We start from the raw sequence: 27295 nt of genomic DNA, 5'->3' as shown, positions 1-27295 counted from the left end.
CCTGCGCTGCTGCGTGCGCAGGTCCCCACGCAGCCCTGGGCTCGGGGCTCCCAGGCAGGCTCAGCTCTGCCCAGCCCAAAAGGAGGGCAGAAAAAAGAGGGGAGCAAAGGGAGCTGGTCCTGTGACGGGCGGTTGCTGTGTGTCTGTGTTTGATCTCTGTGGTTTGGAGCAGGACAGTAAACTCACTGCCCCAGTGGACCTGTGTGTGGTTTGCTTCTGTGACCAAGAGGGACCCGATATATGGGGTTGTTTGTTTTCTTGGGTGTGTGTATGGGGATGCTGGAAGCCATCTTCCGAGCATCAACCAGGGTGATACCACTCCTGCCCCTTTTCGAGCTGCTCCATGTTCCCTAGCAGTTATGTTTTCTGCACTGAAAGCCAGCGTGGGCTTCGAGGGAAGGCCTTGTGTTTGCACAAAGCTTCCTAAATATTAATTAGGGCAAAAAACGATACTGATGTGAAAATAATGCACAAAACCACTGTTATACAGCAGTAAGATTATTACCCTGCTCTACAAAAGATCAGATAGATCTTTTTGAAGGTGGAACTGTGGAGAAGCTGGAAGTGGAGGTGTGGTTGTGGTAGATGGTGGTTGTACTTTGTTATGGTAGTCAGCCTAGAAGAAGATAAGAGACTGTGATAATGAAATTATTGCAAAGAAACACGACAAAGGAAACAGAGAAAATGCCACCTTCAGTAAGGTAGGGATCACAGAAAGTGTCTAACCAAGTACGTACCCCAGATTGTGAGGGTCACTTGGTTCTGTTTGTAAATGCTAAAAATCTGTTCAAAGCCTGGCCTTTGGCTTACTACTGAGAAGCAAGGGCAGATAGTGCTACTGTGAGCTGAGCAATAGCACGCCCAAATATTTAACTACCCACAGCTGTGCTAAAAGCAGTGGGATTGACAGGGAAGTAATGTTAGTCAGCACAAGAGCTTTGTAAGAGACTGATCAGCAGTTGCTTAGTTTTGGTATCATTCTGTGATGATGAGAAAAGCTTATGTCTCCTTGCACCTCCGTCCAGGATCAGTTGTCTGTTTTAAAGTAACACTGCGCAGGGTCTCAGTGGGAAGATACCTGCAGGATCGCTACAGGCTTATAAGGAAACACTGCCATTTGTTAAGCAGGCTCCCAAGGGTCTCAGGATAGTTTTGCACTTGTAGTATAAGAATGTTTTTCCTTTATCTTTACTCTGGTGATAACAACAACAGAAATCCCCACCTCCCCCCCCAACAAAAAGACCCTTGCTTTGGGCTTGCAAGGCCATCGCTTCTCGTTATTCTGCATTTCTTTCTGAAGGGAGGAACGAGCGAGAAATATGAAGCACATTTGTGGCGGGTTAAGGGCTATGTGCTTATTTTAGGATCCGACCATGATATGTCCTGGTAGCAAAATGTCATACAGGCTGCTTCTGCACATTAGAGCTCAGTATGTGTTACATTAAGGGAGAATTTCACACCAGGAAGCTCTGTGCACTCTGAAGATGGAGTAAGACTCAGTGCTGAACTGAAGTTGGACTAGGAGAATAAATGCTCACGGTTTGGGCTCAAAATTACACAGATCATCTTAGCAGGGAGCTCTGTATGCCACAGAAATGCAAGCAGTGCTGGTGATGTTGTTTAGCTTTTGTTTTTCATCTTTCCTTTTGAAGGTCTGAGCTATTCTTGCATGGGAAGATCAAAAAATTGAAAACTTGCTGGTTTTACTTCTTCCTGGTGGTGTGGCTGTCTTCAAGTCACAGATATATGTGCCATCCATTATCGTTGCTTTGCATTCTTGTGCGGACGTCTGTGTCCCTTGAGAGACAGACAAGTGCCAGCATACCTGGAGAACAGGCAAGAAAACATAATTAGGAAGCTTTCATTGCTCTCCTTCACTTGCAGGCTTTGCCAGGGATCCAGAAAGACAGGAAAGTTATTCTGTTAAGGGTAGCTAGAACTGGGAGCAAGTAGATGAGTCTCCATGTCATGTCTTAGAGCTGGAGGGATTAGATGTATGCGTTTTTTCAGTAGGGGCAAAATCTTTGTCTGTAAGTACTTGTGTTGACAAACGGGCAAGGGAAAGAATCTATTGCTGCTTCCACCTTTCCTCTCCCCATGTTAAATCCCGCTGCAAGATGCAAGCTGAACCAATCTTTAGCAGTTTAAAAGAGTTCAGAGCTACTTTCTTCAAACATATTGCTTTAGCTTCATACCTATCAATTTGTTCAGAGCTCCGTTTCTATCTTCAAAAGCTGTTTTTTTTTTTTTTAGCCAGCCCTGCCTCTTGTTGCTGGGATGACTATACTTGGTACATCAGGCAGGTGATGTGACAATATTTGTTTAAGTTGTGGTACTGGGTTTAAAAACCAGACAAACCTCCAGCCCAAGCAGCACTTTTGGGTAACTTTCTTGAAGCAGAGGTGACTGGCGGGGGGGGTGGAAGAGAGAGTCTGATGCACAGGACGTGTTTGTATGCCTCCTAAATGCACCGTAAGTACTCCTTACTCAGCTCGTTTCATGATTTTTATTTAACCAAATCTTCATACATTTCTTTCCCCAGCCAAACCGTATTGTTCATAAAATGTTTTTGGTGCAGTAAGTCATTTTTTTGTGCATCTTTTATGCTTCTGTATACCTTCTGAAGATTCTCCAGCACACAGCTTGCCTTCTCTTAGCTGGACGGTGATACAACAGTTTACACCACCTGCAGATGTGGCAGCTTTCATGGATCTCCATTTCATATTTAAATGTGCATAGCTTTCTGAAATACCTCAACAAAGCAAATATAAACTATATAAATAGTTAAGAAAGAGTAGGGAGATGCATAGGTTATCTACATACAGCTCACACTTCCTACATGTTGTAGAGGTTCCAGTTCAAAGGGACAGATTTCTAAGAGATATCTATAGTACCGCTAGAAGTTAGTGGGAGTGTTCTTCAATGCATCGTGGTTTTTGCTGTGTGTGTGTGGTACAACAGCACGTGTGGTGTGTAGCCTGGTGTGCACTATGTGCTTCCAAACAGTGTCCCTCCCGTGAAAGAACAGTACAACAAAGCTCTCCTTGTGGATATCTCAGAACGGACATCCAGTGAGCTCAGTACTCCTCTTTATACTTCCTATATTTCATTCTAATTTCACGTGCACCAGGACGTTGCTGATGTGGGGTATATGTTTTGCGACGAGACTTGGCGTATGTATAGTGTTCTCTTGACTTGATTGCTAAATACAAACAAATGTGAGTGCCAATAACTCCTGGCTGCATTGGGCTCAATGGGAGTCCCGCTGAGGTTAGAGCAATAATACTTTCGGTGTTTCATGAAGACAATATGGCATTTTATATAACAGCATTTCTTCAGAATTTATGGATTGGAGCTGCCCTAGGCTTGCCTTGTGTGGAGCCCTCAGAGCTGCTGCTCTCCAGGGAAGGAGGCACACGACGGATTGCAGCAGAGGGGCGGTGAGCTCTGAACACAACAGAGGTTTATCAGTTCAGGGGGCCGGGGTTTCCAGCTGGCTGTGTGCGATTCTGCACTGATCTTTTTTAGCCTTTTGATATCACTGGTGAAAGATGATAGTAATATTGCTGTGCACTTTTATTTTATGCAACCAGTTCTAAACTTTTCAAATCCAATGTTGTGCAGGCCAGGAGAGAGAGAAATGCTTTTATTAATTGTGGCACTCTCTTTGTCCCGGTTTCCCTGGCTATGCTTATTACCTTGGCTGCTATGTGTGCTTGGCTCTCTCAAGTCATTCTTCTCTAACGTGGTGGTGATGCAGGACAACCAGATGGTATCCAAAACCCACCCTGTTTCAGAGGGCTTTCTCCTCTTGGTTGAGCAACCCTAGTAACTGAAGTCAAGGAAGCTCTATTGTGCACTGGGGAATGCAGTGGGAAGCTACCCTGCCCTTCCTAGTGCACTCAGCGTTGGCATGAAGCAACTGCGGGAGCGAAGACTGATATAAATGACCTCTCCATCTTCTTCCCACCAGGCGAAACATCGCATTGCAAATGTCCTACCTGCTCTGCTGGCTGCCAACTATAATTTGTCTTCCTTTGCCCAAGCCAACCCATAGAGCTTACGTAAATATCTGTCCTATTCTGTGTCAAACTAATTTTGAATTTAAATCCCAGTGATGTGAAATATTGTCTAATCAGATGAGAGGGTGTGTACCAACTATCCTTACTGCCATAGTGCTTACTCTTGTTCTGGGTTGTTGTATGTAAGTCCTGGTTTGTAAAGTAATACAGTGTACAAAGGGGGTTGGTTGGAGGCTAGGGGCTACTCCTACTGTCGTTGTTTGTTATTACAATTTCTTAAGCTTGCGGAAAAAATGTTTTTCGTAACATGGGGAAAACCATACTTTCAAGCCTATGGAATGAAATCAGTTTTCCATTGTCTGATTCTGGTTTGTTGTATCACCATATAAGGAAAAATGTCCGTGCCCTGACACCACTGGCATTAAAGTCTCCAGCATGATCTCCAAATGGGATACTGGCATCAGCAATGGTAGGGCAGGACAGAGGCGAATTGGCCTGTCTCCACCTCCAGCCCCGGAAAATGAGCCTCCTCTGCTGAATGCTTGTAGTGTGTGTAATGGGGAGCTTGCCCAAAGCTGTGCTCTGTGGGGAAGTGATTGTTTAAACCAAAGCCTCCAATCTCTTCTAATATTAAAACACCAGGCTGTCTGCCAAAGCCCCCTCACCCTCTACGCACACGTACACACTTTCTTGGCTGCCTGGTGAAGTTTCAGCCCCACATTCAGCATTACAGTAGCATTGAAATGGATCTGGGCACCTTCTTCCAGGACTCTCGAACTCCCAGTTTCTTTGCTTTACTCCTGAAGATTTTCTAACTAACCCTCTCAATTGTCTTTGTCACGGACTCTTACACTGGACCAAGTTACTCCCTTTATTCAGCAGAGCATTGAATGCATACCCAGAGCTCCCTGGAGCCTGATGGGGCTGGAAGAGCAAGGGCAGTCCAGCACTCACCCGCAGAGCCCGTTTGTGGGTACGAGGGAGCAATCTGGTTCGGAGACTTCCTGGAGTGCCCGTTCTGAGGATGAGTTTCTCCCTTATTATCACCCGTATACATATAATGTTGGTTTATTTGTTGGCTTTTGGTTTGGATGGCTTTTTCTACCCATCATCAGTGCACAGCCTTTCTCATTACTTGGAATCTCTGGCAGATGTTCAACCCAAATGTAAATGCCAAAATAAATAATAACAAAAATATCTCCTCTAGTACGGGATTTGGTGGAAGCGCTAGAACACCCTGATGATCCTTGCCTTGCACGGCCTCCCTTGGCCAAAAGCAACACTCTCAGTTCTGTATCTTCATCGGTAGGTGGTGCTGGCAAACTGCACATGTGTTACTGCTCTCCTGGAGCTGTCCCCACCTCGGACTTAGAGACATGTGGGCGAGGAGGTCAAAGTTTCAATGGGGTCTCAATCCAGCCTCAGAAGAGGAGTCCAGTTTTGCCCACAAGATGATCCGTATTACCTTGGGCAAGCATTAGTGTGTTTAGGTAGTCTGAATGACTACCTGAAATGCTCAAACTTCTAAGAAGCAAAAGATTTATTCCAGTTTGGGAAGTAGCAGGAATCAAACACAAAACTTGTTAGCATGGTCTTCTGAAGGCTGCGGTTCTGGATTTGGCTAATGACACACTGGAGAACTATATTGTGCTGTGCTTTTTGAGGGGGATGCAACAGTAATTGCAGTTACTGCTCTGAATGTTTCAGCACTTTTTGATGTAGTTGTGATGTCGTTCTCTTTAAAAGCATTGGCCAGGCTGAGGAAAGCATTGGCCAGCCTGAGGGAACTGGGGTGTATGAGGGGCAGAGGCGTGGCTAGTGTCATGTCGCCGTGTCCGTCCCCCCCCCCCCCCCCCCCCCCCAAAAAAAAATGACAGTGCTAAGTAGGAGCTGCTTCTACTTCATCATCTATGATAGGGGCACAGTGCCAGCCATGTCTCACAAGAAGCAAGTTTTCCCAAGCCCCAAAACAGCAGTCAATACTTTCACCTAATTGATGTAGAAAGCTGGAGATGAAAGGTCAGAGGATGCTGTCCCCAGTAGAAGCATCAAGGTGAGTGTTGTACAGGATGGGGAAAAATCAAGATGAAACCTGTTCTCAAATCACATGGAGTCTCAGTTCACTTTTAGGAGTTCTCATGATTTGTCCTAAACAGGTACATATTTCCCAAGGAGTAGTTATTAAGCAGAACCTAAATTATAAGAAGAAATGGCATTTATTGGTATACAAAATGGGCCAGGCTTGCATTGGAATGCGGAAAGCTAAGTCCATGGTTTTATGAAGGGAAGATGTGTGCATTCAGGAGGACTTGAGGACATGAAAGTACACAGACTGTGAATTTCCATCTGAGTCCAGTCTTGAAGTGGAACAGAAAGGAGTGTTAAAAGCGTGATCCTTGTTTCTGTCCTTTTCCCAAAAATCCTACAGCTGATTCTTCTATTCCTCAGCTTCCAACAGTATTTTTTTTAATTGTTTGATATGTCCCTGAGTTTGTGGAGGACAAAGAAAGCATTTTAATAATGTAGCAACCTGAAATGAGATCTGTGTTCATTTCTATGAGCTCTGTGTTCATTTAATTTTCTATGTTCATTCATTCAAATGAACCCTATGTTGAAGAAAAGCACTTTCTATAAAAGAGTCTTTATGTGATTTATGATTCTTTTGGCATAATTTACTATTGGAAGTGAAGGACTAAAAATCTTGATCTACCTTTACATACATCTATAACTAAAATTATTGTTGATCTTTGCGTGAGCTCATGGCCAATGTAGTCAACGTTACTATAACACGTAGCTTCACACTGGAAAATATTTCAGTTTTTCCAGTGTTTGGTTTGATTAGTGACTGGCAAATGGTAAAAGAAGCTAATAAAGGAGGAGTAGCCAATAAATCTATCATGAATGGGCATACAGTTGACATGCAACAGACACTAGCTCATGGTGTTTTTTTCCCCCCTTGAAATAAAGCTGTGGAAGTCTGCAGGAGTTACACATGCTTCTGAGTTGACTGAAATATCCTAGGTTGTTTTTCATAATGCATGTTCTCTTCCTTGTTATTTCCTTTGTTTACTTAGACTTTTGAAAATTTGTATAAAAGCAGTAATGGTATTGAAATGGTGCAAGAATTAGGAAACAAACTGAGGAGTGATTATTGCAGTCTGTTGTCCTAAAGCACTTACAATTTAAGCTTAGTGAAACATCTGTACTGTATTAACAACTAATTATAATGACACAGGAAACCTAACATCATTACCCAGCATTAAATCCTGTTGCTTAATCTGGTTTCTTTTGAATTCCTTTGGGAGTATTTTAGATGAAGGTGTTTTAGATAAATGCATACTACTTGTAACTTTTTCAGTTCACTGTTATTGGTGGCAAGTACTATTTCTTGATAAACATAATAATAGTGTCATCTTCCCATAAATACAGAAACTCTACACTTGCGGGAATTACCCTTTAGTTTGTTGAATGCAGAGTGATTACAATGAATAGTTTCATTGTTCCATGTTCTAGACTGTTAAAGAGAAACTTTATTACTGACTCATCTTTTCAAGAATCAGAGAGATGTACTTGACCCCATGGAGTTGATGAATCTTTGTAAAAATCAGTTAAATTACTCTATTCTTGACAGCAAAAGTGCTCCAAAGGTTCCTGGCATCAAAGAAGTAGGATTAAGCATAGTGGTCCTCATTTATGAGGACATGTACAACTTCGTTTCCAGCTTTCATTATGGCTGCTTCTTCTCCGTTATGTGTTTTAAGCGTAACGTGTAGTAAACATATGCTGTGTCCAACACGATCCTACATTTTAGGATTAGTTTCTCTAGACTCATGGTAGATCTATAAGGAAAGAAAAAATGAGTAACTGTGGCTTGGTGTTTGTTTTGGAGGGCTATGACAGTTCTATTTCTTTTCCTACAGAGTCAGCAAGAAAAAATGCTGGGGGCAGACCCAAGCTTTTAGGCTGGCCACCTCATTGCAAAGCTCCCTCGGCAGCAAGGGCCACTTAAGCTTTTCAGTTGCCCAGGGTAGTGTTGAAGCATCTCTGAGCTGTGTGGCCTTGTGTTTTGCAGACTGACCCGGAAGCTGTACGGGAGCACTGAGCAACTCGGAGCCCGGTGGCACCTGTGGTGGGCGCTGCTGGCTTTGGCTGCCGCCCGGCCGGGTGAGGGTGAGCCGCAAAGCTGCTGTCCACGTGGACCACTGCTGAAATCTCCCGTCCGGCTGCTGCCAGAGCCTCGCCCGCCAAACCCAGAGACATGGCAACAAACGGAACGAAAGTTGCAGATGGACAAATCTCCACAGAAGTCGATGCTTCAATCACCAATGACAAGCCTAAAACTTTGGTAGTAAAAGTGCAGAAGAAGAAGACGGATCTTCCAGACCGAGACACCTGGAAAGGAAAATTTGACTTTCTTATGTCCTGTGTAGGTTATGCCATTGGCCTAGGGAATGTGTGGCGATTTCCATACCTTTGTGGCAAGAATGGCGGAGGTATGCTTGCTGTTTCATTCTTACACCATCTGCTATACTTGGATATTAGAACTTACCATAGAAACTATTAGGAAAACACAACTTTAATAGCTTTTTTCATCTGTATATATGTTCTTATTTGATAGCTTTTATCTAGTTCTGTGAGGGTTGGAACCATCCCGGAGTGTGGGGCTGCTTTGAAGTCTGCTATGCCCTCGAGTTTATTCTAACACCCAGTTGGCAGGTGCTTCTAAAAGACCATAAGGCATTAGAGCAGAATTGAAGCACGTTCCCCTCTAACCCTGGAAAGCCCTCTTTTGGACTGAGTTTTTGAGAGGATTGCATAAGGCTTGTAACACTGACTCTGAGCTTACCATCAAAGGCTGACTTCAGCTGGAAAGCAGCCAGTTCTGGTTTAAAGCCTTTATGATATCTGCATGCTTCTGTGATAAACGGAGGCAACAAAATACACAGTCCTTTGTATTTTAGCTTTTTATTTAAACAGAAAATATTTATACGATGGAGAGACATATTTTTCCTCTTATCATCATATCTTGAGAAACTGGTTCAGAAATGTACACGTGCTTCTCTCTAGCTTTTATGGAAAGCTACACTTCAGAGGAAAATGTGTATATATTTTTAGATATAATAGTGATGGAAACACTGGAAACAGTAGTGGGTTTTGTTTGTTTCCCCACTGTAATAGACCTTTCCATTATTTCTTTTTAGGTGCATTCCTGATTCCCTATTTCCTAACTCTGATTTTTGCTGGAGTGCCACTATTTCTGCTGGAGTGTTCCCTCGGTCAGTATACATCTATAGGAGGCCTTGGAGTGTGGAAGCTTGCTCCAATGTTCAAAGGTACTTTTTTCTATTTTTTTCAAGTTACAGAAGTTGCACAAAGTGACAGGGCAAGGACACTTCTTTACACCTTCATTTTTTACATTTTTTACTTAAACTGTAATATCCTACAGAAACTCCCAACTTTGAGGGGTAGCTAGCAATGTTGAACCAAGCTAGGATATTATTCATTTGCCTTTAAAAATAGCAAGAGTTAGGCATCAAAATCTCAACAAATTTATTTTTAAAACTTAAAATCTTTTATATTTCTTAGGAACATATAAAGACTGTTCAAAATAGCATTATAAATATAGCAATATTTGTCTGAGCAGGTAAGGAACTTGGTTCCTCAGTTCATAGTGTTTGGTAAACGCTGTTTCTATTCCAGGTCACAAAGGTTTGTATCCTATTGTTCTGTATTGAAATGTGAAGGCCAGACACTTCAATTTAGCAATTTCTGACTGAGTTGCTTAAAATAAGCTCACTCCATGCTTAGATTTCCAGCTAGTTTGGATTTCTCACTGCTAGAACCTTAAGATTTTAGTCTAGATTCTGCACAGACCCACAAACCTCACAAACTGTGCATTCCATCCTCTTCCTAAATCCTGTGGCACTAAAGATCTCCTGAGCTGACAATGATCCCACAAGGATCGTTGGGTCTGACTCCTGGCTCCACGTAGGACCACCCAAAAATCAGACCATGTGTCTGAGACCGTTGTCCAAATGCTCCTTGAACTCCAGCAGGGCCAGGGCCATGACCGCTGCTCCAGGGAGCCCGTGTCAGTGCCTGAGCACCCCCTCAGTGAAGAATCTTTTCCTGACAACCAGCCTGACCCTCCCCACTCGCAGCTCCATGCTTTCATGACACGATAGCTTTATGCTAAGAATCAAGAACTTTGACTAGTGCACTAAAGAGCTAGCTGGTCTTATAACTGTTACGCAATTTGAGTGCATCTGCCAGAAGTTTCTGTGGTACTCCTGTTTCAGAGAATTAACTGATTTAGCTCCTTTCCCTAGAAGTGTTTAAAAAAAAAAAAAAAAAGGCAAAAAGGCACCTCCTGTAAAATCTCAGCAGCAGCAGATGTGACTACTCACTACAACACACAAAGAACTGGTCACTATAACTAAATCTATGGATGACTGAACTATCGCACAAATTAGTGATCTTTTTACAATTGTACTTCTAAAATTTGAACTTTGCTTTTAGAGAATTTGGTAAATGGTTTCTGAACTATATTTAGCATTTGCCCTACTGAGCTGCAGCACTTGCACCGACACCTGTACAAACTTTACTAAAAGTTACCTTATTTTGTTCCTTTTTCTTTTATTTCCAGGTGTGGGACTAGCTGCTGCAGTCCTTTCCTTTTGGCTAAATATTTACTACATTGTGATTATTTCATGGGCAATTTATTACCTGTATAATTCCTTTACTACTGTAAGTATGGGGTTGGGACAGAGGGATTGTTTGTGATATCAATAGCTTATAAATGTATCTCAATGTAAAGGCAAGCGATAAACACAAAATGCATAAAAGTCAATAGGATAAGCCATTTTTTATTCAAGGAAAACTATTTTAAAAAAAAACTTTTTTTCTCCTCCATGAGAAATATAGAACAGAAAACTGAATGTCAGTGGAGAAACATGATAAAAGCTTATTTTGGAGCCACAGGCTTCCCTTCCTTACTGATTTGTTCAAATTTTCCGACCTTAATCCTCAGAGCCACAGATCTTTCATCTGTGCCCGTTTAGTTTCACTTATTACCTGTCTGCGATCATGAGCATGCCTGCTTGCTTCTCTGACAGACAGCTGCAAAGACTCAGTGCTCAAGCTTGGGACTGCTAGTCCCGGCAGTGCACCGGTATCCCCTTGCCTTTGAGTCAGCAGGCAGCCAGTCATTCCCCCGAGAAAAATTCTAGTGAGTACCTGTTTGTTTTTTTGGAGGGTTGGGTTATTTTTTGGTTGGTTTGTTTGGTTTTGTTTGTTTTATATGAGAAGGATTTCCAAGGTTGGCCATCAAAAGTATATCTCCGTTGTATCTAAAATAGATTTACTGTAATGCATAGCATGTGTAAACAGGATTTAATTCTCAGAATTTCAGAAAGAAAACCTAATGTAAACTTAATATTTTCTACGTGTCCATTTCTCTAACTGTCCCTAACTAAAGGAAAAAATTGAACTCTGATCAATAGCCATCATGTTTTTATGACCTCCAGCGCAACAAGAGGTAACAGGACCTCCAGGAGGTCCTTTCTGCTGCCCTTGTTTCTTGAAGCATACTCAAAGTACTCTCACATGCTGAAAGACGTAGCAGACTCTAAAGCATTTGAGCTGATATGGTAAAGAAAGGAGAAAATGTTTTCATGTGTATTAACATAATGGATATGAAGTTAAATAACTTAGGTGGCAAACATGAACCCTAGGGAGATCAGTAGACTGCAGAACTCAAAGTATGTTCTTTCTCCACTCAAGAGATACCTGAGATAATGCTTGCTTAAAAAAAAAAAAAAAAAGTTTGCTTAGGTTTTTCTTTCTCTATTTTGTAAATAGACTCTTCCTTGGAAGCACTGTGAGAACCCATGGAATACTGACCGCTGCTTCTCCAATTACACCTTAGCAAACACAACCAACATGACAAGCGCTGTAGTCGAATTCTGGGAGTAAGCTGAGAATTTTTCTGTGTATCATTTCTGTGCATATGCAAGGATTATTAGCTTGTTATCATTCATATACTGTTTTCTGAGTCAGTTGTCGAACACACCATTCTGCTTGTTTATTCTAGACGCAACATGCACCAAATGACTGATGGATTGGAAAAACCAGGGCAAATCCGATGGCCATTAGCAATTACTCTGGCAATTGCCTGGATTCTGGTGTATTTTTGTATCTGGAAGGGGGTAGGCTGGACTGGAAAGGTAAGATTAAAAAGTACTGTAAATACATTTTGATTTAAAATGACAATTTTACTCGTATTCTGAAAATTCATGAGGTAAGATGCACATTGAACAGTTTTTTTTTTTCTGGGATTTCTGTTAATTATTGCATTTTTGTCCCACTTGAATTGACACAGCACCATGTTTTTGAAAGTGTTGGCTCCTCCATAGCTGGCTCTGGCCACAGTCTTGGATGGTATGTTCATTGGCTTTGCCATATATAAAAATCCCTATAAATATGTCTGCTTGTTCCTGAGGTGGATATTGTAGCTCACTTGGGTAGCAATAGAGTGTGGATGCAATGTTTTGGCTTCAGTGACAAGTATTTTTTATTACAGAACTCTTGTTGGACTTAGATAGTTAAGTGGTGAAGCCATGTTGTATACAGGAGCTTCTCCTTCCTTTCCTTACGCTGAATGAGAGCCAGAGGTGGCTGTTGCCACAGGCATGCTTGCACGCTGTACTTCTTTGAGTCTGGCTGGTTTCCGAGTGCAAAATAAAATGCACAAGTGAATTAACGAAAGTAATACTGCTGTGAGAGACCTTTCTCCAGGAATGAAAGGGTGACAGCATTTGACATCCACATAAACCTCTCCCCTAAATGGCAGGAAGAAATCTTGGGGTAGTGAATTGTGAATTGCCACAGCCATAAGGCCTGCTGGCAGCTGAAGCTGTGACTGGCTGGGGTTACAAGGCCTCAGGCCTGGTGTGGAGAGGAGGATTTTTCACACACAAAGAACAAATTGTTAACTTTTGACAAGATAGCTGCAGCAGTGACCCACTTCAAGCTGTGTGTTAAACTTGGCCTAGCTGAGCTCAGACCAAAACATTTCATCTCTCCTATCTGCACAGAAGGTGGCAAAAAGAAGGCAGCTGGCTGCTTCTTTGGAGTCTGACTTTGTCTTGACTTCTTATAGGTCTTTGGAAAGACAAAAGAGTGGGACCCTGTATGGTAATTATACCATCATGTTGACAAGGATAGAATGTAAAAAATATAAAAGCAGCTGTGTGAGAGTATGAGAAATAATCTGGTGTTGTTCTACAAGCAGAGTAGGAGTACTGGAACCATGAACCTTGTGATTTGGGCACTCCGCTCATTGAATACAAAAAAGAAGCATGAGCCCCTGGTGCAGAAGCATCCTAATCCACTGTATTCCACCTTCAGGAAAGTCAGCAACAGCCACCTGCGTTGTAGTCAGGGTGCTTAGGAAATTCAGCAGTAGGCACTACCCTATCCACACTAAGCTTTTCCATTGATAAATGCTTCAGTTTTACAAGTCAGTTTAGTTGCCACTATGGTATTTTTATGGAGCAAGTGTTTACTGAAGTGTTAACGAGCACAGATCATTCTTTCTTCCACACTTACAATGTCTTGTTTCTTCACATCAGGTGGTATATTTCTCTGCTACTTATCCCTATGTTATGCTGCTTATCTTGTTCTTCCGTGGTGTAACACTGCCTGGAGCAAAGGAAGGCATTTTATTCTATATAACTCCCAACTTCAGTAAGCTTTCAGACTCTGAGGTAAATATCCAATCTTCGTAAACAAAAGTTTCACTACTAACTGTTCACCTTTCAGACATATGACCTGCTCCTCAAGTGCAGAAACAGATTTTTAAAAAATTATTTCCTGCAATCAGGTTTGGCTGGATGCTGCCACACAGATTTTCTTCTCCTATGGTTTGGGTCTTGGTTCACTGATTGCCCTTGGAAGTTACAACCCTTTCCACAATAATGTTTACAGGTAAGCAGATGACTGTACAAATTACAATGGTACTTTCCTCTCTCAGCTGGAGCTGGATTCTGTCTTTCTGGGTCCTATATCACTGAAATAAAATGTAGTCTCTGATCTGAATATTAAATGTTATATCTAAGTGGGAGTGAAATGTGTAACTGCGTTTACACTAATGGGACAGACGACATGACTTGTCCAGTGTGAAATGGAGCCCACACTATGAAATCCAAACTCGTGAAATTTATCCACAAAACGCTTCCACTGGAGAAAAATGGTAATACAATGATGAGCTAGTAGCATTACTTCACCTACTGCTTAAAGCACCTTATCTTTATTCCAGGGACTCCATCATAGTGTGCTGCATAAATTCATGCACAAGCATGTTTGCTGGCTTTGTCATCTTCTCCATTGTTGGATTCATGGCTAATGTCACAAAGAGGCCTATTGCAGATGTTGCAGCATCAGGTATACAATCTGTTTTTCTCTAAGTTATTCAGTGACATCAGTTATCTTTTGTTTGTGTCTCGTATCCAACTGCCTCATGTAACCGTTGAAAATCCCTCCCTCAAAACTTACTTTAGACCCCTGTCATTTCCATGTACTTACTGATTGCAAGAGAGACAACATTGTTTCAAATCTCTGGAGGCATCACCAGGAACATCATTTCGGATTTAGCAGGCTGTCTGCATGCCCAGTGCTTGCAAACCTTCAGTGTGGAGAGTGGTCAGCCAGAAACACATACTGGGTTGATGCAATGAATAGTAATGAATACCGCTTACAGGGACAGCATTTACAAGAGGTGGCAGCATAGTGAGCTGTTAGAGTCCTTAGCTGTGACATCAGATTAAGAGCCTCTTGCAACTGAAATTCTTAAAAGCAACCTGAAAAGGAGGACTGATTGTCATTATGTTTCAGAAGCATATATTTGCAAATTCTGTTAGGTTTTAAAATTCCTTTTACTATTTCTTGAGGTTAAACCCTTTGAGTCAGATCCATTTCTCACTTGTTCAGACTTACAGCTATGAGCCAATTTTATGGGACCCTTTATTAGGGAAGTCATTTTATATAGAACAGAAAGATGTCCATAGATAGAACTGCAAAATACAGCAGAATCCTTGCCTTTCTTCCAGATGAAAAAGCTTAAAGGAGCAGAGCAGATGGTTGCCTTAACCCAGCTGGTGTACCAGATACTCATTTAGCAGTTCTGGCCACAGGGAGGATTCTGATAACTGAAAGCTTGGTTGGAAGACACTGGTGGACAAAATATGTCTTACTATACTAGCAAACATATCCCATTGATGAAATATTCTTCTAGTTAGAAAATCAGAGAATTTAGTCACCAAAAATAATCTTCAACAAAATATAGATACAGAAAAAAAAATAAGGTGTTTAATGCTGATCCTTGCTTTGCTGGTTTGAAAGCTAGATATGTCCAACCAGTTAACACAGACAGACTAACTTCTAATGAAAACTGAAAAATCAGATACCCACCTTAGGTGAAGCACGCTAGTTTTATTTTTATTTCTGTAATTATTTAGTTTCTACAAGTTTCATTCTTAATCTGATATCAGTTGTTTTCCAGTCATGCTGTGGCAACAAAAAGAAGCTCCTTCGTTTGTAATAAGAATTTATATTCTCCTTCCACAACTTTGCCCCCTCAGCAGTTAGTAGGAACACAAATTAAAATATTTGCCTTTTTACAATTACATAGCTAATTTAAAATATGTTTTATAAGAAAATTCATGGTATAAAGTAGCAAATGGGAATACTGTAAATTCTGGAAAGTGCCTTCTCCATTTCTGAGCTGTCTTTAATTCTCTTCTGAACTACTTGGTGCAAATCAGAAGATTACAGCCAGCAAAAGCTACTTTAGAAGGGGAGAAAGCTGACCATGCCTGAAAACACATTCCTAGCCAAGGATAACACTCATTGTCTTTGCTATACAGACGTGTCTCTCAGGAGCAACTTCTGAACTGTATCTAGTATTCTCCTTGGTTGGTTGGTTTGTTTTTTGTTTTGTTTTAGCTTTGGTTGGTTGGGTTTTAAAGCAGGACACATGCCCTGACTTCTTGGTCAGGGAACACTGATTTAAGCTGAAATCCCTAGTCAGATACTGCATCCACGGCTGAGTCATTCAGATAAATGTAAAATCCATGTATCAACCACAGTAAATAATCCCAATATCCCATCAATCACATTGATATTTTCTCTTCTTTTTCTCCTACCAGGTCCTGGACTGGCATTTCTAGCTTATCCAGAAGCAGTGACACAGTTACCAATTTCTCCCTTGTGGGCAATACTGTTCTTCTCCATGTTGCTTATGCTCGGAATTGACAGTCAGGTAACATTGGTGTAAAAATTAGTACTAATAACAAAGACAGGTTGTCTGCAGCTGCACTGCCAGATGTTAGTGTTGCATGTTTTTTGGTATAATCAGATAAAGAATAGGAGATACTAAGAAAGGAAAGAGTTTGAGGAGCCTGTGATAGTCAGAAACTTTACTAAGACACTTTCATTTTTTCATGAATTGTTGGAATCATATGCCAAATATGCAGGAAAAATTATTCTGCAGTCAAAAGAAACTTTGTTTGGAATGTTAACCATTCATTCACAACATTAAAATTACCTTTGAGATGTTCATGAACATAAGAAACACCAGGATATATTTTACAGATGTGTGAATCTTCTTGCAATCAGTTGTAGTTGTCAAACCAGCACCTTACAGTTATGCAGTTTTGTACATGCAGCCTGTAAGCACAGGCTGTGCTAGTCTTCCTAACACATACAGGAACATGAGAATTCCTAGCTTAGTAGTGTACCAGTCTTTCAGCAGAGAAAATCCGTCATTTTCTGTAAAGTTGACTTCAGCCTGTGAACCAAAATATATTCCAAAAAAAAAAAAAGTTATCTTAAAATATGAAAAGAAGCTGCAAATTTGTTTTCTATTTCTTTGTTTTTCAGTAACCTTCAAGCCTGAAATTAAAACCTATTGCTTAATCTGGGGGGAAACTACTATGAAATTAATTGGGTCAAAAATATTTTTAAAAGAACTTGTCTCTAGGCAAGTAAAAGCTGAGGAAAGTAGTCTAATATTATGAACGTGAATATATATACATCTACATGCTGTCATGCCTTTTTCATTTTCTGTCCATCAGTAAACATTTCATGCCCTACAGTTTATAAGAACTGTAACCGTTGGTTACATTCTGATTGCACCGTTGGAAACGAATACAATTCTGCATACATTCTGACTTTCATTATTTAACCCATCATAATGAAAACATCTAATTTGAATATACACATATGGGGAGGGGGGGGAAGTATTGCCTTGCTTTCCTCTTGGAAGACCACATCCTCAGCAAAAATCTTGCTATTGCACTGAGCTACAAAAAGTATTTGATTTATAACATTTGAGAATCAATCTTGTGTCTTTAGTCTTAACTCTGAAGCACTAATCTGATCAGACTTTGAGTCTATTGGCTTTCATATATGTAAATAAATAACAGGAGAAGTGTAAATTTTTGAAAGATCTTGGGGTCAAAGCCTTCAACTGCAGGCTTCCATCACAAGAAAGAGCACTTTATCGTATTAAGCACATGCTATAGTTCATACTTTTGAATGTTGAATGTGTTTCTAGCTGGAAATCTTTTTGTACAGATCTTTTTAGACAGAAATAAGGATATTCAGAAGCACTGCTTCCACTATAGTCAAGTGAATTTTCCTTTATCATTTAATGGATGCAGCCTTGGGCCAATGATGACTGCTATTGAAAACTCCTCCCCTAAATGTAATCCTGTTGTTGCAGTGCATTGCATTGTATTTTATTTGTAACTTTACTTTCAGTTCTGCACTGTAGAAGGATTCATAACAGCTTTGGTGGATGAATTTCCGAAGTTACTGCGCAATCGAAGGGAAATCTTCATTGCTGTTGTGTGCATTGTTTCCTATCTGATAGGGCTGTCCAATATTACTCAGGTACGTTCTGCAGAAGATCTTATGTCTGTCGTACCACACCTGCTTTATTTATTTATTTCCCCCTCTCACCACCCCAGCCAGAATCATTGCAAACCACTGAAGTAGCTGGGATCTGTCACTGACGCTATCTAAAGACTTCAGGCAGCAGACATTAGCTTACCAGGTGTATAATCTCTGTAGTCCGTGGATGCAGCAAGGGCAGCTAAATGGTTCAGGTGACAAGAAAATACACAGCTCTGCAATCCCTTTTACAGTCCACGAAGCGGTAACTAGAGAGGTTCTGCATTGCTTCCTGCAATCTGGTATGTTGCAAACTATCTCAGGGAAATGACTGAATTATTGAACAAAAAGGAGTAAAGTGAAATCCAAGCAGTTAATTTCATTCTAGTAGTAATCTATTTTTTTGTCAGTATGGACCTCAAGTGTTATAAGACTTTAAGCTGTTAACATTTAATTAACTTATATTAATATTTTCCTAAGCTATCCACCACGGTTAGTTTGTTGCTTGCATTTTAACTGTCTTGAAATTGAAGTCCTTACTACTTATTTTAACACTTCCTTCTTATATATTTTAGGGTGGAATCTATGTGTTTAAGCTTTTTGACTACTATTCTGCCAGTGGAATGAGTCTTTTGTTCCTTGTGTTCTTTGAGTGCATCTCCATATCCTGGTGCTATGGTAAACTTTTTTTTTTCCTTGATAAGTTTTGCTTATCATAATGATACTTCATCTGCTATTTTTTTTCTTTTGCGTGTGCAAATCTGAGGGTGGAATTGAAACCAGCCTTGCTTTATATGCATATAGCTCTACTGAGAACTCAAAGGTGGCTTGTGGAAGGTACTCCTGCCTCTTTAAAACACCCTATGTATTAGCCTGGAACTGAGGAGATTCGAATTGTTGTGGGAACACTAAATAGGTGACATCAGCCTCTTCCTCCCAGTCCCCGTTCCCCCCTCCTTCAAAGGCTGGATCTTCAGAGGTATTTAAGTACTGCTGTTCTTGACATAATGACTTAGGTCTCTTGGACTTCACAATGTTTCATTTCCAAAAATGACTCTCTCACTCTAGGATCTTGCAGGAAGAGGTCAATTGTCTTGCATAATTGCCCTAAAATGTCCAGAAGTCTGGGCTGACAAGCTCTGCGTATAAAGATAAATGAATATAGATCCTATTCTTGCCATAGTATTTGTATATTTGACCTTAATTCTGTGTTAGCCCTTCCAATGACCTTCGCCTGTGATTACTAAGAAACTTTCATTTATATTGCAAAACTGGTTCAGAGAGAGATAACTGGAGTCTTTCTGCTGTCTTTAAATGGGCTTAAGAGAAAGAAACAGCTTTAATAAAAGGGAGAGGTACTGTATATGAATCCAGCAAAAGTGAATGGAAAAATGCACCAGCTAAGTAATGAAGAAATCTAATTTGAAGCTATAAGTAATGCAATAGATGTACCTTGGCAGACAGCAGTAGCAGAAGGGCTACTCTTTGCAGTACTGCATGTATATGGTGTGTATATGCCCACACAGAGTGAATCCTGTGCTGTTGGCTAAGGTTGGTATGGATTTATTTATTTATTTTAGTCTACTTTGTAAAATGTCATTCTAAATCTTTCATTTTAGTAAGACTTAGAGTGAAATATACCAGTGGTGATTTATTGCATCTGACCTTCAGATGTGTAGACTTCCTCAGCCTTTGCAGGGGAATAAGTTTGCTGGTTGATGATTTAATTAATTATGATATAGAAAAATGAGAGCAAATTGTTTTTGGAGCTTCTGAGTTTGCACATTTATTTCCCATTCAAGTAGGTTAAATGTTATGTTGTCTGTACAGAGCTTCCAAATATGCCTCATCATTTATGATAGTCTCTCTCAAAAGTATTAGCCTTTCAACTGAATTAATCGTCTGATTATGTTTCTATTACTGTTTCTTATTTTTATTTGTAGGTGTTAATAGATTTTATGACAACATCCAAGAGATGGTGGGATACAGACCCTGCATCTGGTGGAAACTCTGCTGGTCATTTTTTACTCCTATCATTGTGGCAGTAAGAAACAAACTTTTATAATATCATTTAAGAGAGATAAATGAGGTAGACTATGTACTACAGTATTGTCATTCCATCCCCACAAATTCATACTAAACCTGACCTCATTCCTTATTTAAGTATGTGAGCAATAGGCAATTAAAGGCAATAGGCAAAACCCAGTGTCATTAGAGGAAGCCTGTGCCCTAAGAAAAAAGTTCTTGCACAATTTCAAGATTTGTGTTAGTCCTCTGGAAATGGTAACTAGTCAAAAGCTCAGTTCATTGGCACAGACAGAAAACTCTAAGAAACACAATTAAACACAATTTTAACCACTTTCTGTATTCTTACATAAAATTTACAATTCTTTCTGAAGTCTAAACTCTCCATATACACAAGAAGTGGCCATATCTTGTAAACAGAATTCCTTCACATGTGCTATTCTGGTAACAGTTTGGGATTATAAACTGAAGATCTTTCATGGGATTCTGTGGAATATACTATCCAGTTTATATGACATTGCTACTGTTTTTTTTTCTGGCAAACCTTGCAAGGATTTTGTGCCCTGGAAACCACAGTACCATCTTCTACTGATTCTAAGCTTTATCCATTTAAGCCCATCAGTATATTTTGGAAATTATAAGCAAAGAAATATAAGTTTAATACACAGACTGTAGTAAACGCAAATGCAATATAAAAAATGTTTTCAGGTAGGCACAATTGTACATCACACAATACCTTTCACTCACTGATATTTCTCTGATATTCCCACATAGGTAGACAAAGGCCATAGAAAAACAAACACTAAAGAGAGGTACTAAAGGGAGGGTTCCTTGATTCATCTGTATTCAAATGAAGGCTTTAATTTTTCTGAAAACAAATGTTCAGGAAAGCATGAAGAATACTTTTTGTTTATTTCAGTGGGATATTAGGGAGAAGAGCAATACTTTACATGAAACCTATCAAATTTCTCCTTTCTTTTAAAGTCTTGAACAGAATTTGTTGTCCAATGAAAGGTCACAGGTGGTGATGTTGTGCTAATAAAATCTGCCACTCTACTTTCTCCTGTCTGGGACAATACTCTGCACAGGGCCTGAAACTGGGATTAGAATAAGCTTCTTTCTTTACTGATTCAATTTAGCACATTTTCCCAAATTACAACAGGACAAGAAAGACAGAAGTCTGCCTTGGGAACCTAGAGTTAAAAAATACCATGTTTGCAGGTCATCTGTTTGCAAACCACAAAAAAAGCATCCGACAAGTGCTGCAGTTCAGTGGTACGTGTATGTAGGTATTATTGGGGAAGTAGTACCCAGAACTCCTGTCTTTCTCAATAGCCCCCTTCCCTCTAATTTTGTGCAGGTTTTCTGAGGACTCTACTAATACCAGTGTATTCCCAACACCTGCATAACTGAATAATCTGAGATACAGATGTATATATGTGAAAATATAGTGTTTACTTGAGACATTAATTTTGGTAAGAAGCTGCCAGGTAAACTCTCCCCCCATCTCTTGTTTTGGAAAAACTCGGTGGTTTTTGAATTTCATAAGCCAAGTTCTTTCAGACCAAATCTGTTGCCACTTACTGAACCATAAGTTCCCTTCTGTCTGACCTCACTTCCATTTGCTTGGAGGGCCCAAACAATATCAAAGCCTTTGGGCCAAACACTCTTAGGTGGCAATACTAGAGAGGTCAGATACTGGAGAGCCAGGCTTTAAAAAAAAAAAATTTTTTATACAGGAGTCTGTTGCTAACCAGTTTGGTGGAGCTGTACTGAAACAGAAACTTGGTGTAAACCAACAAGCAACTTCACAACTGCAGAATTACAATTCAGGTATTTACAGATTCCCACACTAGAGAATAAGCGAGCAGGCAATCAGTCAGTGCAGTGTGCTGACACTAGCCTGTTTTCTGCAACCTCCATCTGGAAGACTGACCTGCAGGCCCCGTCTCCAAGCTAGTGCCTGGTGGCTTATCACCCGGGAGCAAAGGAACCCTTTTCTCTGTGTTTGGATGTGGAAGGAGGCTTGAGGTTCAAGTCAATCCAGAAAAATGTTTGAACATAGAACACTCTGGAAATCTCATCCGAACCCTTTTTCCCCCTACTGTATTTTGCAGGGAGTATTTATCTTCAGCGCTGTCCAAATGACTCCTCTCACAATGGGAAGCTATGTTTTCCCCAAATGGGGCCAAGGGGTTGGCTGGTTCATGGCTTTGTCTTCTATGGTGCTGATACCAGGCTATATGGCATATATGTTTCTTACCCTGAAAGGCTCCTTAAAACAGGTAAGTGTCTCTTTTCCTGTCTACATCATTGAATCTTGTACGACCTGGGCACACTGACAAAAGATTGCTGGGCAGTTATTTCTAGTTATATCTGTTCTGTGGCCTCACCACCTTAGCCAGTTATTTTGCATCAAGATGAAAAACACAAAAACACGTACCAGAGAAACAAGAAGACTGTGTCTATAGTTCAACACAATCCCCACAGTAAATGTAGTCTTTTTTCCAGGTATTGACAGTTCCAGACACTTTGCATCCCAGCTCCTTACACCTAGAAAACAAGGTAGCAGTTTACAAAAATGGTTCACATTAACACAAGACATACTGTCATATATCAAGGCAGGTGATGTTCTAAGGAACTGGAGCCAAACTCTTGGGAGCAAACTAAGGTAGCTCTTGGTTTCCATGAGTCTATGCATAGTGACCCTATTTAGCATCTTTCTGCAATGTGACCAAATATTTGAGCTGCCATTCTACATTTCACCTCTTCAAAGTTGCAGCAACTGCCTTGTATTGCAGCTGAGAAAAAGTGAGCATCAAATCTTGGGTGCGCATCTTATGATTATACTGCACTTTCCTTTGGTCTTCAGTTAAGGGATTTCTATGAATAGTTACTCAGTGAAGAACATTAGAAGAAGCCTTTCTCTCAGTGAATTTTGCTCTTAGTCTCTCCCTGATTCCTTTTTCCATCTGTTAAAAAGGAGATATGAGAGAGGCATCTCTCTTCCAGGCAAGAGAGGCATCTTACGGCTTAAATCCATTTTAAATTCATTTTAAGATCCTCAGGGAAATGCTGCTAAAGGAGTGTGAAATGCTAATAAAGTTATTGACCAGAACACTTGACAGTTATGTACAATTGCCCTCCTTAATTTTTTAAAATCTGTGCGCACCCTCAGTTTTCCCTCCTCAGGCAATGATCTTATTCTGTGCATGAGACACATCTTCAGCTCTCTCCTTCATGACTGTGTGTCAAACTGATTTTGTGAGAACTTCTGGAATATTCTAAAATCAGCTGACAGAGTCATCCTTGAAAGAGACAGATGATCTTAAGCAGAATTGACAAGAAATGCCTCGTGAATTGCTCAGACCTGTATCCAAATATTTGTCTTCAGCAAATTTGAAAAGACTCAGCAATGCTTCGAAGAAGCTTGCAAAACGTTCCTGGTTATTGATACATTCTTGTTCTTGGCTCCTACTTCTTGAGTATCTTTATCTTGGTCTTATGGAAACATTTATGTGCAAAGGGAAAATTGTTGCCCTGACCAGGGTTATGGAAGACCCCACAGCAAAAGTTCCTCCTCTCAGTCTTCCTGTGGTTTAAGGTCCCATTTTTGGAAGTATTGGCAAATGATCATTAGATTAGAGGAGACGCTTACAGCACTCACAAGCTTTAACATTCAAAACTGGACTCTTTCTTGGTACAAATGTGAGCTAGGCAGATAAGCTTCATGAATGGAGAACCCCAAAGGACTAAGAGAGACCAAACACAAATAAAAAGATCTTAAATACAAGTTTACCTTACCTGTTGCGTTCCTGGAGGTAGTAGCTCCCAGAAGCTGCAGCCAGTTCTCTCTCATCCTTTCTGACCCCCAGGGTGGGTCACCACCACTTCTGAGACCCAACTGGGTCCCTGCTGCCCACTGCAAACTTTTAGCCTCTGCATTTGACTTGTGGGCTTGCAACAGAGTCTCTAGTCTCCTACCCCATTATGTAGTCTCTCCAAATTTTTTTCCACTAGGCATTGCATTAAACACCGTATCCATTTACACCTGCTTGACTGTCATAAACTAGCAAAAAATCAAAATAATCCAATACTTGTGCCTCTGCTTTCTGCGTAGGAACGAGACTGAGACAATTTGTTTCTGTAAATTTTTGCTCCCATTCTAGTAACGCCATGTAGCAAAGGGCTTTAAGTGAGAGCCTTAGCTTGTGTGTTCAAGTCTCAGGACGTGCTGTGCTGTTTATCAACAGCCATTCCTATCATCAGTAAATTTTCTTATTTGAGTGGAGTGGGCTGTTCTGTGACTTTGCTCAATAGTGTTTTTTGATAATGTCTTTAGTATATGAGATTTACTTCTTTTCTAGGCCATTGGGAGATGGACTTAATTGTTCATTTTAGCTGTGATACATACAGAGAAGTGTTTAGGATGGCCTTAAAATAAAAATAAAGCTTAGGAACAATTTTTTGACTGCTTCACATCTTTTGTTTTTTAAACAGCGCATCCAAGTTATGATTCAGCCAAGTGAAGACATCAGTCATCCTGAAAATGGGCCGGACCAGGCACAACAGAGCAACTCTGCAAACAAAGAAGCCTACATCTAAATGCCTATATTGCAAAAGTAACCATACTACTCCAGGAGAGTGGAAAAAAAAAAAAAAAAAAGAGAAAATAAAAAAAGGTTGAATATGACCACAAATTTATGTCTGAGAATATAATTACCTACCTCTAGCGGCAAAAAAAAAAAAAAAAGAAAAAGAAAAAAAAGAAAAAAGGTCATCTCCACTATAAGGGAATCACCATGGGTATGATCCAACCATTGCGTGAGCTCAGATGTTGACAGTATTTTGTGTTCTCTGGCAATCCACAGACTGTTAATGTTTTTATCCTTTCACAGTAATAGTTGCATATCTTGGAATTTGTAAATTGATGTGCAAGACCTTTTTAATCTACCTTTTAGCACGACTATTTGAGGTTTTGTGCTACTGATTTTTAGTAGTTTATCAATATTTCTTACCGCTGAATCCCAAGACTGTTATTTCTGACTTTGCAGGAGTAAAATTAAGTTTGGAATTGTTTTGTACAAAAGAAAGAAGTATTTTGTAACCAAGTGATTTCCAATGAAAAAGTCTGCCCTTAAAATTTGTTCTGGTCAAGGCCATTTGAGGGGGAAGAGACTTCTTTCAATTAACTTAGTCACAGTAGATGCAGCCTTTATAAACATTCTGACTACAAATCAAGTTTTACGGCTATTTGTAGTAATACAGCATAGAATGGCTGTAAACACTACCTGTGCTTAGCCTTTCAGGATAACTTTCACATAAGATTGTGAATTTCTTTTGAAAATATATACTGTGTCTTATAAAAAGAACCTATCTCTGTGAATCAATACTATACGAATTGCAGATGTTAGAGGCCAAAAATGTGACTTCTAGCTTTTTTAGCAAAATGAGAATATCCAGTTCTTAAGAGCTCTTTGAATATTCCCAGGAAAAAAAAAGGTAAAGTATTTACAATTCAAGCTCAGAGTACTTGAGCTTTTATTATGCTGTTATTATTACACTATTATTGCATTGCCACCAAAATAGAAGCCAAAACAATGGCTTAAAGATTGAAGCTCATCCTTGTAATTCTAATTTAGGGTTTAATTTCACAACTGTCCTTTTTAATCTATTAAAGGACTTGAACAGTTTGAAATAAGCAAATTATAAAATATGGATCATTAGCACTTTGAAAACAGTTTCATTTTTATTTACATATTATTTGTGGTGATGAAGGCAGGAGGGAAAGCTATTTCAATAATATAAATTTCTACTCTGGGCTCCATCTGCATTTGCCACATAGCTAGAAACCCCGTTCAGCTAATGGAAGTTTTGCCCTGTGTGGAAAATGCAGTTAGTCCCGTATGGCATTTCTTGTTTGGCAGCTATATGACAGACACAAAAGATTACGGAAAATGCAGTATTTGATGTTTGATTGTAAATGACTGTGACAGAACTGTGCAATGAAACATGCTTTTCAGCAAATTTTTGTGCAACGTACAATGTTAGATAGCACAATTTATGTAGAACTTCTACGTGAAAAACATGTTAACTGTGAATGTTGGGTTTTTCGTTGTTTTTGTCTGAAGGTGACAAACATGTTCTTGCAATAAGGTATTATTCTCAGAATGTCAAGCACATTATTGTAGAAATAATATATATAATACACATGTATTTCAAACTACATCATAAAATCTCAGAGTATGTTTGGTAGATTCTAAACTGTTTCATACATAGATCAATTGTAAAATACTATGAGATCTAAGCTGCATCCTAAATGTCTATAGATGAAATGCAGAAGTCCTGTAAGTCTTTGGGATTTAGAGGAAAAATGTACATCCTACACACACGTTATACATGATACATGCACATTATAATTGTGAATTTCATTAGACTAAGGATAAAAATTCCAACTTTATCGTTTAATGTAATCAAGTCCCATGTTGTTCTAAGAAAAATGCAGTATTTAATGTTTGATTGTAAACAATTATGACAGACCTGCTCTTTAGCAAAAAGCTGTACAAACTTATCATATAGCACAAAATAGTGTTGTAGAACTACTGTGTGTAAACTGTGAATAGCTGTATCTTTTTTGTAGTACTTGCCCTGAAAGAAAAGATTATTGTATGATCATATATGCTTTTTGCAATAAGGAATTATCTGAACACCAAGCAAATCTATCTCTATATAAAAATATATATGTAATATATGCATATTCAAAAATATATACAGAGCCTGTTTAAAAGAGTACAGTATTATTTAGTAAATTGCAACCTGTTCTATGGACCAAATGTAAAATATTTATAAATTAAGATGCATTTTAAATGTCTATAAATGGTGTCATAATTAAAGCACGATTGTTATGTAAGTTTCCAAGAGTTTAGAGGAAAAAGAATAAAGGTTATATTATACATTAAATTCAGAATTATGCAGTCTTTCATTGGACAAAACCAACGTGTGTTAAATTACTTTCTGTGAAGCAAGTTCTAAATGTTTTGGGTATCATTTTTAAATATCAAAGAGCTGTATCATATTTGTGATGTGTACAATTAATCTATAATTCTATTACTATAATTTAGTAGGTATGTGCACAAATTATATAGTAAGCTAATAAGGTGACTGTTCCTGATGCATGGTCTGCCGCAGAAGAGCAAGCTACATGATGTTGATTTCAGAGTTGTATCTCTGCCTCTCTCGTACTCACTGTTGGTTCTAACTGAATAGGGATGCTCAATAAGTTCTTACTCTACAAT

At 39.6% G+C, this 27295-nt stretch overlaps 1 protein-coding gene across 2 annotated transcripts in view; it reads left to right on the top strand.

Moving 5' to 3' along the window:
- The window catches only part of SLC6A1 (solute carrier family 6 member 1), a 58302-nt gene extending 33657 nt beyond the window's left edge, over positions 1-24645 (top strand). For both annotated transcript variants that reach the window (XM_040568422.1, XM_040568424.1), the window contains exons 2-15: positions 8095-8515; positions 9224-9355; positions 10669-10769; positions 11883-11992; positions 12115-12247; positions 13655-13789; positions 13906-14009; positions 14341-14465; positions 16229-16341; positions 17844-17975; positions 18551-18653; positions 19919-20019; positions 22118-22285; positions 24501-24645. In XM_040568422.1, coding sequence (XP_040424356.1) covers positions 8281-8515; positions 9224-9355; positions 10669-10769; positions 11883-11992; positions 12115-12247; positions 13655-13789; positions 13906-14009; positions 14341-14465; positions 16229-16341; positions 17844-17975; positions 18551-18653; positions 19919-20019; positions 22118-22285; positions 24501-24605 — 1797 coding nt within the window. In that variant the 5' untranslated portion in view covers positions 8095-8280 and the 3' untranslated portion in view covers positions 24606-24645. The remainder of the gene's footprint in view (positions 1-8094; positions 8516-9223; positions 9356-10668; positions 10770-11882; positions 11993-12114; positions 12248-13654; positions 13790-13905; positions 14010-14340; positions 14466-16228; positions 16342-17843; positions 17976-18550; positions 18654-19918; positions 20020-22117; positions 22286-24500) is intronic.
- Positions 24646-27295: the final 2650 nt, after the last annotated feature.

This window comes from Cygnus olor, chromosome 10 (assembly GCF_009769625.2).
Source record: "Cygnus olor isolate bCygOlo1 chromosome 10, bCygOlo1.pri.v2, whole genome shotgun sequence".
NCBI lineage: Eukaryota > Metazoa > Chordata > Aves > Anseriformes > Anatidae > Cygnus > Cygnus olor.
The sequence above is the reverse complement of the archived record's forward strand: the minus strand, read 5'-3'. Positions and strand labels throughout refer to the sequence as shown.